The sequence below is a fragment of the Dicentrarchus labrax genome, unplaced genomic scaffold, assembly GCF_905237075.1.
Source record: "Dicentrarchus labrax unplaced genomic scaffold, dlabrax2021, whole genome shotgun sequence".
Classification (NCBI taxonomy): Eukaryota; Metazoa; Chordata; class Actinopteri; family Moronidae; genus Dicentrarchus; species Dicentrarchus labrax.
In genome coordinates, this window is record NW_026136702.1 from 9,644,434 (window position 1) to 9,663,033 (window position 18,600).

Below are 18,600 nucleotides of genomic sequence, written 5' to 3' on the forward strand. Positions count from 1 at the left end.
TATACTTGTTTTGCTTTTAGGCCTGATAATTACACTACATAAACTCCTTCACCGCCAAAGACAGGAAAATAAAAACTCACAGTGACACATGGGCCATATATCAACCCAGTGACATATAAAAATACATATAATAAATAAAAATAACATACAAATATATAGTTTTTAATGTATGAACATATCAAAGATATAAAACTTTTATTTGTATACTGTGTTTTCATTGACGGTTATATTTTTACTGTATAATCATTTCTTTGTAGCTTAAGTGGGGAACACACCTACTCACTTTCTTGCCAAGAATTAGTGCACAGTCATATTTTTGTGGTCAGAACTACGCTACGCCAGCAGCCGGTTAGCTTAGCTAACATCTTAACAGCCTGGCTCTGTCTAAAGATAAGAAACAGCTTACCAAAACCCTTTAAACAACATGTTATATCTCTTTTGTTTAATGGGACGTTATGCATGTAAGCTCATTTCTGTTGGCTACTATTCCCCTAAAACATTTCAATATTAAAAACTGGACTATTTTTAACTGCCTTTGAATACATATGCTGTAATTTAAAGTTCAGACCTTGGTATTCATGTATATTACTCCTGTGTTACACAGACTTACCAGTGTTTCTACCATTCCTAACCTTTCTACTAATAGTACTACTGCTTTTAAACTTCATGACAGTTCATCAACTTAGACACTGAGACACAGTATAGTCCGACGGAGAGCGACTCATTCACTGAGCCGCAGCATCCTGCCAACCAGAGGCTGGTTAAACCACAGAAGAGCGTGTTTTCCTGTAAGCCTGTGGGACCATCAGAAGTTCGGGGAGCAAAGTCGTGTGGTTAATCTTTGCTGGTAGCTGCTGGGCCTCTGGGCTTCACATGAAAGCTGTTTCACTGATGTGTGCAGGACACAGGGGGCGGATTGGTAGAAGCTTCAGCACACTTTATCCATCAAACCTCACTTTCAAGGCTTGGAGCAGCGGGATGTCTTCTCCCAGGGCTGTGGTTTCTGGGAGACTGACGGAGCAGTTCCATAATGGCTAACATCTACTGGCCTCAATGTCACTTTAACAGCCAGTTTATGTTTGTCACCAGTATGAATCTGGCAGCAATGTTTATATGATTATCTTCATGAAGGCCATATTTAATGGAATATATTGACAGTTTGGGAAATCCATATATTCTCTTTCTTGCTGAGAGTTTGATGAATACCGCTCCCATATCTAGAGTATACGCTAAATATATAACTACTGCTTGCTGCTGGTCAGCTGGACAGGGAAACAATTAGCCTGACTCCAAAGGTAATGAAATCAGTCTACCAAAATGACAATTTATAGGGGGGACCTTTGGACAGACCCAGGCTAGCGGTTTCCCCCTGCTTTTAGCCAGCCTGGAGCTTCATATTTAGCAAACAAACATAAGAGTGGTATGGCGATGTGGAGTCTGAATAAAGTAGTAAAAGTGGAATCAAACAGTATTTCACATACTATCTTAAAGATGTCTGGCATTTGCTTGCATGGGGAGAGCCTTTTTTTGGGTAGGAGACAGTAGATCACTCTGTGACCTGGGAATGGGGCTAGTCGAGGGGTAACGTTGGACTTGTACATATGGATCTGATAGAGAGGGTAGATAACCAGCAGACGCAGTGGAGCCATCCCTTGAGCAGAGCAGGAAGTGTGTGTCTGTCTGCTCCCTGTTTTACTGTACCGTGTGTGTACGTGTGCTGAATCCTGTTGTCAGGAGACGTTATTAGCCCATATGTTAACTTAATGACTCTCCTACTGTTGTATGAACTGTGAAAGTTGGGCATCACGGCAGCACGCCAGATGCTGAAACACTGAGCTGAAATGAAATCCCTTTCTTTAAGTGTGTATATGTTAAATTACTTTAAATTAGTTTATGGTTGTGTATTGGAACTTACGGATGTTTAACATAGTCTCAGAGTTCAGAACGTTTTCTGTCTTGGCCACATCAGAAACATTAAATCATAAAGTGAGTTATGATTTAAACAACTTACTCTATACATAGATTGTGAGGCTGTTTTATTCTGAAACAGTGAGTTTAACAGTGTGATAGGATCTTGGCATGGATGTAGATTAGAGCTGACACATTCAACGATTGCCTCTGTAAGCATTGTGCCTGGCACTAAGATCACAGGCCGATCATCTGCCTCCAATCTGTCCTCCTGCAGTGGATGTGTATGTGAGGGGTTATTAGTTGTTTTAAATGATTGAAGCTGTACGCAGGAGGGAGTCTGTCTGCGTCTGAGATAGTTCCCCTAAAAAGCACGGTGAGTTATTGTATTGTTATACATATACAAGACTTGACTTTTGTCAAAATAATATAAATGTTTTTACATTTGGCCTCCCTTATTCTGAATACATTATTCCAGTTAATGTATTCATATATCCCAAATCACTGTATTTAATTAACGGTAAAGAGGGAATTGTATGGTGCTGTTGTCTACAACCAATAGTCAGTTCACAGCTCCTGCAAGAACAATAAACAGGAGGTCAAAACGGTTACTGATATATTGTTATAACCTTTATTTGATCAGGTCGGTCTCATTGAGGTTGAGATCTCATTTTCAAGGGAGACTTTAGCAAACGTGAAACAAAACTCACAGTCTCCAGCTATGCGAGAGGCTCTGTGAGGCGGTGCTTATAGGCACAGTGGTCCTTTGAGCTAAACACTAACATTAGCATTAGTGTGTTAGCATGCTAACATTTAATAACTTACTTACTTACTCAGCTTACCTACTTATGAAGATATTTGTTCATGAACTGAAGTACTTGATCAAAATGTTGACCCGATGATGGTGCTTGATGAAAAATCAGGAGATGAAAGTGATAAATTTATCCTGAGGGTGAAATTAATGTTATTGATGATATTTCAGCCTGAATTGAAATGGGTTGACTGACTATAGTATAATAGTATAGTATTGTAGACTATAATACAAGGTAGGCTACTGAAGAACAACAATATACACTGAAATATAAATGAAAACAAAAAGGAAAAAAAAATATGATACAGACCAGAGCATTAAATAAAATAAACAAATTGGGTAACATTTTATTTCAGTCCTATTTCGCATTTATAAGCAGCATATAAACATTTAATAAATGGTTTGTAACACACTATAATGTAACCTGTAAGTGGAGGCTGCTGTATAAACAGATAATGAATGACAATAAAGTTAAACACTCAACACTTCGCTACATCATCGTGTGTTATCAAATATTTATTAAAAGTTTGTATACTGCTTATAAATGCTAAATATGAAGACTTAAAGTAAAGTGTTAATCACAACTTCACTCAGTTAAACTGCTGCATTTTGAAGTCCACATAGTCTAATAACAAACAATAAAACACATTTTTATTGCATTGAAGATACTTTGAGTGCAGGTAATAGAGACTTAAGTAGATTAGAGAAACTATAACTGCATGTTGAAGGTTATCTGGAGATAAAATCTCTCAGCCTCAGCTTTGAAGCCACAGGGCGTTGTAACCCTGTGATCAGTGATTGCTGACAAGGAAGATTAATCACAAAACTTTTGTTATAATACTTGTTATTATATTATTTGTATTAAATCAGTATAGAATTCAGTATTCTTAACTGTGTACACGTAAGAAATCAGACAGGAATTACATTCTGAACACAGTAGAATAACAAAGGTTAAGAAAAACAAGAGTGAAACTGATATGCTGTCTGTTATACCACATACATATATATGTATGTATATAAACTTAAAAAAGTACAAAAAGTAAGGAAATTTGTGTTTGGTAGGTTATTTCTCTGTGGTAACAATGCTTTTTGGCAATAAATCTTATACCGTGGGAAAGCCTGTTTAGTTCCCTTACAAATGGTGCCCCATTTGTAAGGAACATGCACTTGTGATCTTGGAGGATAGAGTTCGGTCCCAGACTGTGGAGATATGGGATTGCCACTGGTTGCAGAATCTCATCTCTATATCTCTCTGCATTGAGATTGCCTCCAATGATGACAAGCCTCGTTTTATAAGTTTATATACATATATGTACATTCACACTTATTAGACTTGATGACAGAATGAGGAATTTAACCGTAGTCAGCCACTGGGTGAGACGATTTTATTTGGACAAAATGGTGCTGAACCACTTTGTTAAACACAATGCGGACTAGACTAGATGAATCATATCAGGTGACGTTCCTGCGTTCAGACGATACAAAGGTCAAAATATAACCAGTTTACTGCTGGAACTTTGGTCCTTCATTTACACAGCAGGTGAACTGAAGTGACAGATTTCTTATTGTTCAGATCTAAAACGTTGAGGTGGAAGTCAAACACCATGTTCAGGTAAGAAAACTGATTGTTAACCTGGTTTTAATGCTCAACAGTGTATAGACTGTGTGGTCTGTTTCTTTGACTTTAAGTATAATGTTTGTCACATGAGGACTTGAAATCTTGGCATTAATTCTGAGTCTTCACTTGTAGGTTTTCTCTAATCGTCTGTGTTTCTCTAATATTTGGCATCTCAGCGAAGCCATATAAACCCTGGGTATGTATATATTGCTCCTGGCTCTCCACAATATTCAACTCTACAGCCTCAGATCATATCATACATTATTCAAACATGTTGGTATGGTCCATGTCTTGTATTTGGACAGCAGTCATGTAATGATTGTGTTCTTTTCTCAGGATAAACATACAGATGAAGCATTCCAGGATACTGTTATGTAAGTTGTAATTTCCTTCAACTGAAATGAAAGATAATAATCTCTAGGATTGAGGAAATGCAGGCTGAGATGGTATGACTTTTATTTCAGGTCCATAAATGACAAAGGAGAGATGTCCTGGGGAGTGGAAGTGGAGCCTCCAGAGGACATGGATAAGACTGCCTATGACATCGACCCTGCCATGGGGATTTGGAAGATTGTAACGGGCAGCGAACCGGGCAAACAGCCTCTGAATGCCGAGGAAGACTTGGATATGCTATCCCACCCTTCGCTGACCGATCTCCTCAAACTTCACCTCAAAATGACGGGCGCCCTCCCTGATGCCGACATCCAGGGAGTGCTTGCTGCCAACATGGAGCACAAACAGGAACCAGAGGAGGATAAAGATGATGACGACCACCCTGTTTTCAGCCAGGTGAACTTAGAAGAACCCGAGCAGGACTGGGATGAGGTCTACCACAAAGCGATGGAGCAGCTGGGTGGATATCTGGCCCCACTCAACGCTGAGTACAAAGCTGGTGACAAGGTCCGCGTTGCTCTCTCTGAACCAGAGATGGATGAGGACGAGCTGTATCATCGCGACCACGAGCGTTTGCCTGTGCAGGCGGAGCCGCTGACACATGAGGTCGTGGGCGAGAGTGAGGTCAAAGTTCACCTTCAACCAGAGGCAGACATGGACGACCTGTACCACATAGATGTCTCACAGCTCATCCCGTACCAAGGTGATACTGAAGCTGCCGCTGATGTGCTGCCTCAGAGGAAGCACAGCGAACCAGAGGAAGATCTGGATGATTTCTACCACCAGTGATCCTTCAGCAACAACCTGTGTTAATCCTTGTTGTTTCAAATCAAATATAACTAATATACTGTAGCTGCGACAGGTGATTAAATCATAAATGTCATTTGACTCCATTAAACTCAATAAGAATGAACAATAATGTATGTTTATGTATCTCGATAATAAAGATATTTTAACACACTTATCAACGACTTCATGTTTTATTTATTGAAATGTATGCACAACACAGAAGTACAAAACAATTTCTGCTCCTTGTAAACTGGAGATTAAATCAGATCATATTTACAGTTAATTACACATGAACAAGAATAAATTATGTTTTGAATTTACAGCTTCTGGTGGAAACTGAACAAAACTGAAAATTAATTTCAAGCAAAAATATTCAACATTTCTTGATTCTGATTAGAAATAATTACAGTTGTGACTGAAATTTACATTATAGCATCATTACTTTTAAAATGTGTGTGTGTGTGTGTGTGTGTGTCACTGTAGCAGCTCAGCAGGAATGACGCCCTTCTTCAGTATCAGGTTACCATACAGAGCTGTTTCCCTGTATAGACAGAGGAGCAGAGGAATATAAGAGAGGAAAATATTTAACTGAAATAATAATGAGACTTTTGTGGAGATTTTTTAGCATCCAGAGCTCCGAACTGCCGCCCACATCTCATATTTGTTCAGAAATTCATATAGTGAAGGAAGTGAAAAGAAATGGCAACTGAGTCAGATTATCAGGCTACAGAGTTATCACAGAGAACAGGTACCCATTTTATGACTTAAGAAGGTTTGCTGATTTCTGTAAAAGACAAGTGACTTGAATGAAATCTACAGAGGTGTCTTCAGTAGATAATGTCTGTCTTTTACAAAGTGACACATGCCTTTTATTCAGCTATGAGATTCAAATGAAGACAGAGAAAATACACACCCTGTTGCCACAACAGCGTACGCTTTCTTGGCTCGTTCATAGAAAGCAAACCGTTCCACTTTCTGAAGAGGAGCCTGCATGTAAACAGAAATAAACACACAAAGAGTCAAAAATCAAAGGATCTACACTACTACTTTATTCTTGAATCACTGGGTGAGCAGGCTGTTTTACCGGAGACCCAGCCTGACCCAGGAGCTGTGTATAAGTGTCCCACACAGGGACGGCTAGACACCTCTGTTTGTCGCTGTCTACCAGATCCATCACTGCAGCCTGTGGAGACATATTAGCACATATTCGACAATTACATTTAAAAAGATAAGAAAAGTGTCCTGCAGGAATATGCACTCATTAGTGCCACCGACAAGACATCCCTCAGTGGTTTTAGCTTTAGATTTATGGGTCCTGTACCGGATAGGGGACGTAGGTATCCAGGGGCAACAGCTTCAAAATTGCCTCCAAAAGCTGTGGGATTCCCAAACCTACATAAAGATCAGACACAGGTGGAACAATTTATTACACACACTCCCCCCTGAAGATGTGTACTGACAGATGTATGCATTTACATACCATCAGCTCTTATCTCTGTTGGACCACAACTACAGATGGAAGATGCTGGAAAATTTGCATCAGCAAGAACTGAAAAAAAAAAGAAAGAGTCAGTGAGTGAATTACCCCTTCCTGCTCTTTCACTCTTGACACTGGTTTGTTTACATGAACTTAGCCTACTTGCCCTTTACTGTACACACTTTACAGGCTATCACTGCTAGCACAGCCTACGACAAAGGCGACCTGTGTGTGTATGTTGTTCAATAACATACCCAGTTCGTCCCCATGGCCCATTTTAGCGAGAGCATACAGCAGTTCAGGTGATAAAACAGAGGGGATCCCTTTCAGTACGACCATACTGGCAGCTACACAGCCAGAGAGGGCTGGAGAGAGTCGGGAAGCGACGCGAGAGCGGTCACTCCAGCGTACTTCCTGGTTCGTTTGTATCCGCCAGACAAGCCGATAAAATCTATTAGCAACAAAACAAAAGCAGTTTAGCCAGTAGCGAGTCTCACATGTGTATTACGATGATATCTCCTGTTACTAAAGCCAAGTGTCACACTGCTTTATGTTTTCGGTCTGTCGGACGAAGGTATTTGTAGGTTATTAACTATTAATTATCTTGACTTCATCTTTTTGTTGTAGACGCGTCATGTGATCAGAGACTCTAATCTGATTGGGTTAGAGGGGCTGGCACATCGGGTCACTTTCACAAACTTAAAATTCAAATATTATAGTTTATTGTTTGTCTGAAAGCCCAGTGTATAAATAAATGGAATATTATTTTCTATTTCAGTTGTGTTTATAATATGTTAATTGCTCTGTAAGGTTGGCCTATAGTGAAAAAGTGATACATTACCTAATTAGTATGGAATAAGATTAATATGTAGGTTTTGTGTTTGATTCATTATTTCCCAAAAAAGGTGCAGTCACTTTTGCAAACAATAAGCAAACGTTTCTCTATCTAATGAGTTTGTAAGAGCCTATATGAGGCCATAAAATTGGGTGGTGTCATTAGTCCGACATACTGCATAGTCGGTTAATCTTCGGTAGATGTTGTTTCTGACACCCTTGGGTGGGCATAATTCAAAGCAGACACCGGGTGAATGTGTTATTCCGACACGGTCTCTGGTGCCAAGAATGTGAGATAATGAAAATATTTGTCAGATGAAAACCACTCCACCCCGGCCTGTTTCATCTGAGCCAGAAAAACTCTCAGCTGGATGGCAGAAAAATGCTGAGGAATCCTTTCCATGACCGCAAATCCCGGTTCTGTAAAAAAAAATCTGAGATCTGCATATAAAAAGGCTTTTTTTTTTTTTTTTTATAAAAGTCAAGTCACAGTTCAGTGTTGCAGGCCTATATACTGAATTAACAATCCTCATCCAGCTGCTGTTAATAACGAACGGGAGACATTTGTTGCTGTTGCCTATTGCGAGTTTTTAATGTGCAAATATTTGCTTTAGTTTGTTTATAATATTTCTAACTTAAAGACCTACGATGTATTTTGGAGTTGGGATGTTCTGTGTGCCATATGCCACTCTAAAAATAGTGTGTTTTCTGCTAATTGTGCATTACTTTACACAAATCCCTTTCTATAGAAAACTATTTATTATTAACTTTATGGTAATATGTAGCTCAGGATTCATGTTTATGTAGCTTATTCTTTCAGTTTACTTTTATTTTGAGTGATGCAAATGAATTGATAGCCATGCATGCAAACGAATCCATGAAAATATAAAAATAAACTGAATGTAAAAACACAGATAAAGTCACCAGCGTATAGTTTAGGAGTATGAGAGTGATTTTTTTTTGGAGAGGGCTGGGAGGCTGCTGAGCAGGAGAAAGGGCCCTTGCAGGAGCCAGGCCTGTCTGCCGGACTGAAAGCCCCTTTCTCCCTGTGTGGACCCATGCTGCTCTCTCTTTATATCGGCTTCTTTAAATGAGTTTATCACGCTATGAGGGTCTACGCTGCCAAAATGTAACGTTTTGCCCCCTTTGTCCGTGCGGAGAGCCTCAATTGAGTCTACATTTATTATTTTGACCTTTCGGTAGCCTCAAAGAGGAGCTTCTTTTCGGGCCCTCTCTGCAGACTTTTTGTGCTTCCCTGCGGAGTGAGGAGACGAGTTTTTTTTTTCTTCCCTTTTTAAAAAAAGTTTTGTTCCAGGGGGCTGACAAGAAAGCAAGCTCCAGGGGAATATTGAATGAAAATAAAAATCAATTAGGCCATGGCCTTGTGAAGATATGGGGCGCCGCCGTGTGAAGATCAGAGAAAAAAAAAGGTGCCTCAAGATGATTGGAGCTGCAAGAGAAAGAGCACACTAACCAAATTTGTTCTGGTGTTTTCTTTGAAGTCAAAATTATGGTTTTGCTGTGTGCCCAAATATTTTTTAGGCAATATAGGTGATGAGCAAGACTTAAAAGATCGTTTAAACAAAGATCTATTTTCAATAAAAGTAGTATTTTTTTGGCATGCAGTAATTACTACTGAGATTATATGATTATTTTAAGGTTAAATCTTACAGAAAAAATCAGCTTCAGTGACAATTTGTGAAAAGGCAATCGGCTATAAGACCTTTAAATCGAAGCCTTTGATTCTTTAAAGATGCATAAATCTGTGGTGCGATAAAATTTGGGCTTATTAATTATATATAAATAAAGAAATCACAAAGTTTGTTTGGTTGACTTATGAGAACAATTACAAAACATAATGCTGACAACTAATTTGTTTCTCTATCACCAGTGCCCGATGATTTATTCCTTTACAGTCTCTTAATGACTTGACTTTATAATTGTCACTTTGCACTCAGTTGCACCAAATGAAGCGCCTTTCTCCACACGACCCGGTGCGCGTCTACGCAACAGGCCCGTTCAATTTATAGTCCGGGTCCAGTTTCTGCTTTGTGTAACAGCACAAGAGCCCCATCTGGTGGCCTGCAGAGCACACTGGTGTGATGATATATCAAATAAGACCACAATGTCTCTAACAGTTAATAAATTATATATATATATATATATGATACTCTGGTGCACACTGTTAAAGATGGTGGTATCATGTTACTGTTACATATCATTCATTATATCATTATGTCACGCTTCTGAGATGATTAACTGTATGTGTACTACTATTGCTTGTCATTTTACATTTTGTGGCTATTTGCTCTCATACAATTTCTATTTTTTATTCTTTTCTTATTTTATACACATTTAATTACTTATTCTATTTAAGTTTCTCTACTTATTCTGTCCTCGGTGGGATCAATAAAAGGATCATCTTATCTTAAATTCAGCAGACACACCTTCCCATTTCTGTTCATGTCTCAGTTACAGTACTGAAAACCACCCTAGAGCTTTATTTGTAAAATGTACACAGAAACAAGTTGCCTACGAAATGCAGACAAACTTTTGACAGTGAAAATGAAAAGGCAAAGTCAGTAAGAGTCATCAAGATAGATTCCCCCTGTTAATTACTGATTATAACACAGTTATCAAATGGTCTTCACACACAAACCCCCTGCACTCTTGCAACCAGACTGCATTTGATTTTGATACTGAGTCTCCACTGGCAGCAGGGCTTCACTGTAATAAGACACTCACTCGGTGCCAAATCCTAATTCAAACAGCGTATGTTCCACTACCATCAGGATTTCTGTATCATTAAACTTATTGCAGATAAGGAAATGACCCGCTGATATCAGGAACTTTGGCAGCGCTCAGACTGCAGGCCAAAGTGACCCAAATCTGATTATGTTTTTGCTAATATGTGACTTACGACAGTTTGAACAGCATAAATCACAAATCAATCTGATCTTTTGAATTCTGATTTGAGCTACTTATGTAGTTATGTTGCAATGTGGCCTCAGTGTGAACATTTATGTGACTTTTATGTCCCTATAGATCTACGTTTGTCATGTGGGTCACTTCAGAACTGTGACCTGTTCACATTGGAATTATTAATTAGATATGGGCCACATTAAAAACATAATGTGAACAGCCAAACAAAAATCACATCCGAGCAATAAATCAGAATTGAGCACGAGGGCTTTCAGTGTGAACGCAGCCTTTGTGTCCTTGGCCGAGCTCTCGATCTGCTCTTTTCTAATTGTCCTGGAAACTGGCCTTTCTCTTCTCCACAAATGCCGTCATGCCTTCTTTGCGATCGTCCTGCACGGAAAAACACAGACACACACACACAAACGTCATAATTGGAACGTCAAAGTCAGAGTCAACCCCTCTCACTCGCTCTCAGATGGGCTCTTTTACTCACAGTAGCAAAGGTAGCGTGGAATAAACGCTTTTCCAAACGATTACCCTCAGCCAAAGTCAGTTCATAAGCTGCAATCACACAGAAGAGCACATCAGACAACATTAAAACTTATTCAATTCATATGTTTTAAGATACTTAAAATTTTAAAATTAGTTTACACACCTGCGTTAACAGCCTCTTTAGCCATCGCAGAGACCAGTTTGGAGTTGGAAGCAATTTTCTCCCCACATTTAACAGCTTCAGACACCAGCTGGTCCACAGGATAGATTTTACTCACCAAACCTGGAAAACACAGAAAGCTACTGAATCAAGTATCATACATTTTACCTATGACTTGTTTATTAAGTACTCTGGTGCAATCTAATCTTCAATCTGACCTAATCTAATCTTTAGTCGAGTGCATGTCAGCTGTAAGTTTTCAGATCCTTTACTTTAAAAAAAGTTAAAAGTACCATTACAGAAATACAGTAGTATTATCAGAATGTCGATGTAGTGGAGTATAAAAGGTATAATATTTTAAAGAAGCATAAAATGGAAATACTCAAAGTGCCTGAAAATTGTACTTAAAGGACCAGTGTGTAGGATTTAATGGCATCTAGAGGTGTAGTTGCTGTTTAAAACACCTTTGCCTCACCCTCCCATTCAAAGCTTGCCGAAGAAACTACGGTAGCCCCTTCTGGGCTACTTATAGAACATGGCGGTTCAACATGGTAGATGTAAAAATGTCTCATTCTAAGATAATGAAAACACAACAAATCTTATTTTCAGGTGATTATAAACTAATGAAAACATACCTATGAATATTACATTCCACTTCTGCCAATAAATCCTCCTTAATGTTACACATTGGACCTTTAAGGACAGTAATAGTCCTTTCTAACACGCCTGTTACCTGATTGTTTGGCTTCTTGTGCATTAATTCTGTCTCCTGTAAGAACCATCTCCATAGCCAGGGATTTCCCCACCGCACGGGTCAGCCGCTGGGTGCCACCCGCCCCTGCAGGTAGACAGAAGTCATGAACAGCTGCACCCACGGCAAGAATCTGGTAATCTTAGAATAAGGAAGCGAAGTCTGTACAGGAAGGAAAGCAGATATGAACGAGTCTTTACCAGGAATGGTCCCCAACAGGATCTCTGGTTGGCCGAACTGCGCCTTCTCGCCGGCATAGATGATGTCGCACATCATCGCCAGCTCACAGCCTCCACCAAGCTGAAACAGCACAACGTACAGCATGAAACACACAAACAGCACAAGGAAGCACATTAAAGGTCATTGCACAGTGACTAGTCTCACTTTTCATTGTTTCATAATCCACTTACATGTTGTACATCCTTGAACTGATATACAGTGTTAAAAGCTACACTATATGGTCAAAAGGTTTGGAACTGTTTTCACTAGGCCCTTTAGTTTTAATTAAGGACAATCCTAAAGCTACAGTATACAAAGATATTCTAGATAGGTCTATGCTTCCTTATACTTTGACCATACAGGTTATGTGCAAGTGCAACCAGAATACACAACTAATACATTTTAAATCGGAGGAAAATATGTTTGTTTGGATTTAATTGTACTGAATTTCAGTTGGGGTAATGTAGGTGTACAAATATGGCCAAAAAGCAAATGGAAGGTACTTAAATCCTATTGGGATATTATACAGATAAATGCTGCTGTATAACTGAAGTCCTGGACCTGAAATTAGATACTTTAAGTTTAAGGATTTAGCCAATGGAGGAAGGTGGAAAAAGTGGGAGATAAGAGAGGGAGGACAACCTGGTCCTTGAAGCAGAAATAGTACACAGCGGAAAAGTTCATCATTACTTTGTATACTGTACCTGCTCATTTGCTTAATTACTCATGAGTGCACCTTTCTTTTAATATTTGCAACTTATTTCTTATATACATTTTCTTGCTTTCTTATGTCATGTTTGTATATTGTTTTCATTTATCTGTTTGTAACCACACTACATACCTTTATACAAATAACAAAAAAAGACACTCACAGCAAATCCATTGACAGCGGCAATCACAGGCTTCTTCACTGTGGACACTCTGTTCCAGTGAGCCAGGAAGTTTCCACCGTAACACTCCTGGAAGGTTCGATTCTGCATCTCTTTAATGTCCGCTCCGGCTGAAAAACACAAAAGCTGAGCTCAACACTGATATAATCGAGCTCATTGTTCATTCTCTGCTCCTCACAGGAGGAAAAAACACAGAAACAAGCACAGAAAACACAATTGGATTCCCTCACCAGCAAAAGCTCTGTCACTGCCGGTGATGACTATAGCTCCGACTTCACTGTCAGTTTCAAAGGCGTCCAGGGCTTGTCCCACCTCCTTCATCAGCCCGTCACACAAAGCGTTCAGAGCCTTAGGCCGGTTCAACTGGATGAAACCCACGTTACTCTGGTCACCTCGCTTTTCCACCAGAATATACTCATACTGACCTGCATGAAGAACAGAAAACCAACAGGTCAGGTGAGACTTTTGTGGACTTAGTGTATCAATGGTTTTTGCAGGGGTTATTTCAGACCTTGTTCATGCCACACAGAATTTAATACCTGTTTCACCGTCATACTGGCCAAAATATTAAGGTATTAAAGACAAAAAACAAGCAAGGACAATACGGCTTAAAATAATGTATTAAGTATAATGTATGAATGTATTATATATCAAATCTGTACTTAATCTGTACTTCCCAGCAATATATAATAATAGCTCATCACACAACCTGGAACCAAATAAACAGCAGAGAATGGATTAACCCATAAAAAATATTGATGCACTTAAGTTAACTAGCAGCAATGAAAGTGCCACTTTATAAGTCTGTAACGACTCCTGACAGCCTGCAAACGGATAAAAAAAATGGTGTATAACTTGTATAACTATGTTACTGCCTATAGCAAGCAAGAGAAAACTATTAGGACTTTTGAAGCCTTTTTAATACCTTTTGAGGAAACTAGATTCACCTTATATTACATACAGGAGGAGTGGAGATATGGAGTGGAGATATAGGGAGGAGTGTAGTCTTTCAACCAGGTGATGGGTCACCAAAGTGGTCTGAGTTGAGCCGACTTATCCTCATAACAGAAACACTGATTATCATAAAGGCAAAGTGAAGCCCGGGTTAATCATTGAAGAAGAAGTGTAAGATCAACTCTAACAGCCTCGTGTCAAGGCCTTAAAGACGCTTTAGAGGCCCCTGATACAACTTGTGGAGCAAAGTTACAGAACAAAGACTCATAGTTGGTACTTGTGCAGCTTTTATCTCTGAGCTTGAACTTAAAAATGTCCCGTTGTCCCAGGGACAATAAAAATGACATCTGGGACACAAAGACAGAGCGTCTGGGACAGTAGAGAAATGTATGATTACAAATGAAATTAACACATTTATGCATTATAGAATATAAACTGTAAAATTTTCACTGTTAGGTGTTCAGATTAGAAAAACATGAGGTGGCAAATGCATGAGCTCTACACAACATCACACACACGTGCTTTCACACACAAAATTGAGCATATATATTCAAATATGTAGTATTTTAATTAATTCCCATGCATGCTGCAAAGCTCTTCTGCCAGGGCCGACAGCACCGGGGTCTCTCCCTCTCTTCTTGCGCAGACAGGTTTGAGCTTTTCTCTCACTCTTTCTCTCTGGATTAGGGTGTTAATATATCTTATAAGTAAATATGTTGACTACTAAAGCTTTAAACATGTTTTCCAAATATTTTTTCATTAAACTTAAGCCTATCAAGTAGTCTTAAATGTCACTTTAACATATTCTTAAACTAATTCCTGTTTTTTTTTTTTTAACACATTATACACCAAACTGTGGGGGGGGCAGCAACCCCATTACACCCCTCTAGCTCTGCCCCTGCAATAATAAATAATATCTAACTAACTTCACTAAGCGTCGCACACTGAGTGACGCAGGTTTCTTGACATTGTGGCAGGGGGCAGATGTTGTTGTTGTTGTTGTTGTTGTTGTAGCTACATTAACAGCATATATAATATAAATATAAGGTGTAGCTACAATAAACGGACCCACACACCTGAGCTGTAGAGCCGGGCAGCGGACAGGAGGCCCGGCGCTGCTCTGGAGGTCTTCAGGAGCGAAGCAGCAGTCGAGCAGAGGAAAGCCATGACAGCGACAACGACGGCAGACTGTGGTCAATGAACTTCCTCCAAAATAAAAGCCCTTTCCGCTTTAGTATTCTTCTTGGTTGGTGTTTTTTTTTTTTTAATGCGGTAGCGTGAGCATAAACTCGAGTTACCGCCACCTGGTGTCTGCGGAGTGTTATTACTGTGTTAGTATTGCTTATTCTTACTTATTGTTTTTTTTTTTTATGTTTTATCCCAGAAAAAGAAATCTATTTAATTAATTATGTAGAAATAACATAATAATTGTGAATTGTATTTATTATATTAGGTTACCATACGTTTATTCAATATGAATCCTGGTAATGTTGACAAAATGTATATAATTCAGTAATGTTCAATTTACATTTATCTCGTGATTTTTAGTTTTAATTTAAAAAGATAGATAGATATTTGGTAAAACAGACAATAACCACAAAATCCTAATGTAAACATGTTCACAAAAGGATTACATGAAGGGATATTCATCAACAGGAGGTCTCCTTTAAAAAAAAAAAAAGAGAAATATAACAACCTTGTAAATATTTTTATTATCATCATCAAATTAACCTGGTTACCTTATTAAAACAGGAGTGTGATTAATAAATCAGCCAATACAATAAATAAAATAGACAAAAAAGGAAGTTAATCCAAAATAATAATATAATAAGATTTTGACAAGACTCTTCCAGTATTTGATGCTCCTGTGTGAGCGCGCAGCGCGTTCCCGCAGTCATCTGTGAACGAGCCTCCATCGTCCGTGACAATTACCTTTCATCTTTCCTCCGAGTGCCAAAACCTAACCAAGGATAAAAACACAAGGGGATAAGGTAAGCACCAACCATTAGGGCATACTGGTTAACGTGGGTGTGAATGCATACAATGTATTTCTGTTTAAATGGCCGTGTGATTCCTTCAGGCTACAATACAGTGTAGCGTTCAGGCTAATTTATAACAATACAGTGAGATGAGCATCATGCATGCATGCATTTGCGTTGTACATTATAACATACCGGTATCGTTCGTGCAATAATGGAAACATTTATACATTTATAATTCATGGCCCAGTTACCTGCTAGATCTCTGTAATGTATTTAAAATTATGGCCTTTTACTAAAAAAAACATGAAATCTTTTGATGTATTTTCATACTCATCCATTGACGGAATAATATTTCTTGTATATGAACGCTGAAAAGCCAAAAGCTCCTGTGAGCATATTTGTTTTTGCAGTGACCTACTTTAATGTAGAGGGGCAATCTGCAAGACAGAAATGTGTCTTTATGTAGACCGTATTCGACAACACTGAACTCCACAAGGATATCTCTCAGTTGTTGATCAGTGGTATAATCTGTGTTCTCCAGTTCTGTGGAGAGCATATTATGTCACATCAGTTTAGGGTGATAATCTCAATTTTATACAGAATTGTTCAGTGAATAGGAAGCATTCTTCCACCCAAAATCAAATAAATTCTGTCTGTTAACTCCAAACTCAAGATAGATGGATAATTTCTCCATTTCACACATTAAAGGTGCAGCATAACCACTACAGTGAGGCCTAAAAATGTGCTTCTCCATTATGTCCTCTTCCTGCACAGATGTCAGGAATGAACCAGGTGGTTGCAACATGCTGGACTTGCCTCCTGCTCTCGGCTTTCCTGTGTGAGCCTGTGCTGTCCAAGGGCGGTCGTGGAGGGTCCCGGGGCTCCTCTCGGGGCTCCCACTCCCGCAGCTCCACAGCGGGGAGTTACCGGGGAGGAGGCGCCTATGGTGGGACCCGCTCTCGCCTCAGGGTGGCAGGGCGGTCGTCCCCTGTTAGGGTGGCAAGTGCAGCAGCAGCAGGGGCAGCGGTGGCGGTGGCGCTAACAGCGGATAAATGGTATGCTTCTGCCTACCGCCGCAGCAAAGCCGACAGCTCAGACGAAGAGCTGGATTACTACAACAGGACCAATTACTTTGATGCACTAATGTCAGGCTCAACTCAAAATGGATCTTCTCTCTCTCAACTGTTTTCTATCATTATTGCAACGTTTTCCCCCAAATATGGACTCTTACTGGACAGTATACTGTAAATGTTCTAAGTTATATTTTCAGATTAAATCCCTAATTCGGTCTAGGACCAAGCTTCTGCCCTGGATCTGACTATAATATGCAGGACTGGCGGGAACCTTCACTGGGAAGATCGGTTAGAGGTGCAACACCAAGAACACAACAATCACAAAAACAAAAAAAAAACCCTGTACTGTATGTTTTTACACATAATAATCATCTATCTATACCAATGGACAAATGTACATTACCAGCACAGTATTCAACGTGACGTTTCGTCTCTCAGAGTGCACCTTTGTCAAATCTACATGTCTGTCTGTGTGACCGAAACTGGAGCTGAACTCAAGAATAATCAGAATTAGTTTCCCTAGAGCTTGATTCTTATGTCCAATTGAAGAAAAATCCCACTAGCCCTCATAAGAGCGGCCAGTTTTAACTGTACTGCCAAACCCAGTTGTATCTTGAAAATATAAATTTTCATAATATGCACAAAAGATGCAAAGTGAATGACTGCTCAGTACAACTTTAGTAAATTATTTGTATGTTATTGGTAGACTCTAAATATGAAGCCTGAAGTTTATATGTTATCGTTCTATGAAGTTCTCTAATTAAAAGAGTAAAAGCACCAAACAGCGTTATTCTGCCCATGAAATTAAAACTGCCTTATTATTATTTTGTAATTCTTCAATTGGACTTTTAACTTTTAGAAGAAAAATAAGTCAAATCTCTTTTTACTCCATTCTTTGTGCTGAACTTAATTACAAGACTGGCTTTAAGGATCTTGCTCAGTGATCCGAATGATGCAAACAAGTGTATTGTGTATTGGGAAAGCTAAACTGCATTTTCCACAATCTGTGCAAAACATTCCCTTTTGTAACACCTGAGATTTAGCTAATTTATTTCTCAGACCTGTGCACGAACCATGTCACGGCTGGGAGGGACGCTAGAAATCAAACTACTGCTGCTCTCACTGTTACTCGTGTCTCAGAAGGTTTGTCTGTCCGTCATCCCAGAAGAGCTTTTTACCTGCAGTAGACACTCAGGTGCAACAGACTGTTCCATATCTATAAGTGCACTCTATTATATGCTACAACACTTATGTACATAATAAATAGTTTGTTATGACTGTCTTTATGCTAATAAATATCATGTTTACACCGTGTCAGTTATTGGTC

At 39.1% G+C, this 18,600-nt stretch overlaps 4 protein-coding genes across 6 annotated transcripts; 2 read left to right on the forward strand and 2 right to left on the reverse strand.

The window, feature by feature from the left end:
- Positions 1–4,213: 4,213 nt before the first annotated feature.
- Positions 4,214–5,694, forward strand: si:ch211-217g15.3 (uncharacterized protein LOC368914 homolog). Its single transcript, XM_051417546.1, has 4 exons — positions 4,214–4,331; positions 4,470–4,533; positions 4,674–4,711; positions 4,802–5,694. Exons 1-4 carry the CDS (start codon positions 4,324–4,326, stop codon positions 5,517–5,519), a joined length of 828 nt encoding a protein of 275 aa, XP_051273506.1. The 5' UTR covers positions 4,214–4,323; the 3' UTR covers positions 5,520–5,694.
- On the reverse strand, positions 5,692–7,542 carry fuom (fucose mutarotase). The gene is made up of 6 exons (XM_051417690.1): positions 7,251–7,542; positions 7,000–7,068; positions 6,841–6,911; positions 6,604–6,702; positions 6,433–6,506; positions 5,692–6,060 (listed from the first exon to the last, which is right to left on the reverse strand). The coding sequence occupies exons 1-6, from the start codon at positions 7,333–7,335 to the stop codon at positions 5,994–5,996; spliced, it is 465 nt and encodes a 154-aa protein (XP_051273650.1). The 5' UTR covers positions 7,336–7,542; the 3' UTR covers positions 5,692–5,993.
- A 2,742-nt stretch (positions 7,543–10,284) lies between these two features.
- echs1 (enoyl CoA hydratase, short chain, 1, mitochondrial) lies at positions 10,285–15,445 on the reverse strand. 3 transcript variants are annotated; one of them, XM_051417500.1, is made up of 8 exons: positions 15,295–15,445; positions 13,495–13,689; positions 13,247–13,374; positions 12,356–12,455; positions 12,138–12,242; positions 11,408–11,527; positions 11,246–11,313; positions 10,285–11,142 (listed from the first exon to the last, which is right to left on the reverse strand). In XM_051417500.1, the coding sequence occupies exons 1-8, from the start codon at positions 15,383–15,385 to the stop codon at positions 11,077–11,079; spliced, it is 873 nt and encodes a 290-aa protein (XP_051273460.1). In that variant the 5' UTR covers positions 15,386–15,445; the 3' UTR covers positions 10,285–11,076. The 3 variants fall into 3 exon arrangements, with proteins under 3 accessions (XP_051273460.1, XP_051273442.1, XP_051273451.1); XM_051417482.1 differs by having other exon boundaries at positions 13,495–13,684; positions 15,287–15,440; XM_051417491.1 differs by having other exon boundaries at positions 15,292–15,427.
- A 673-nt stretch (positions 15,446–16,118) lies between these two features.
- sprn (shadow of prion protein) lies at positions 16,119–18,580 on the forward strand. Its single transcript, XM_051417677.1, has 2 exons — positions 16,119–16,209; positions 16,975–18,580. The coding sequence occupies exon 2, from the start codon at positions 16,975–16,977 to the stop codon at positions 17,446–17,448; it is 474 nt and encodes a 157-aa protein (XP_051273637.1). The 5' UTR covers positions 16,119–16,209; the 3' UTR covers positions 17,449–18,580.
- The last annotated feature ends 20 nt before the right edge of the window (positions 18,581–18,600 follow it).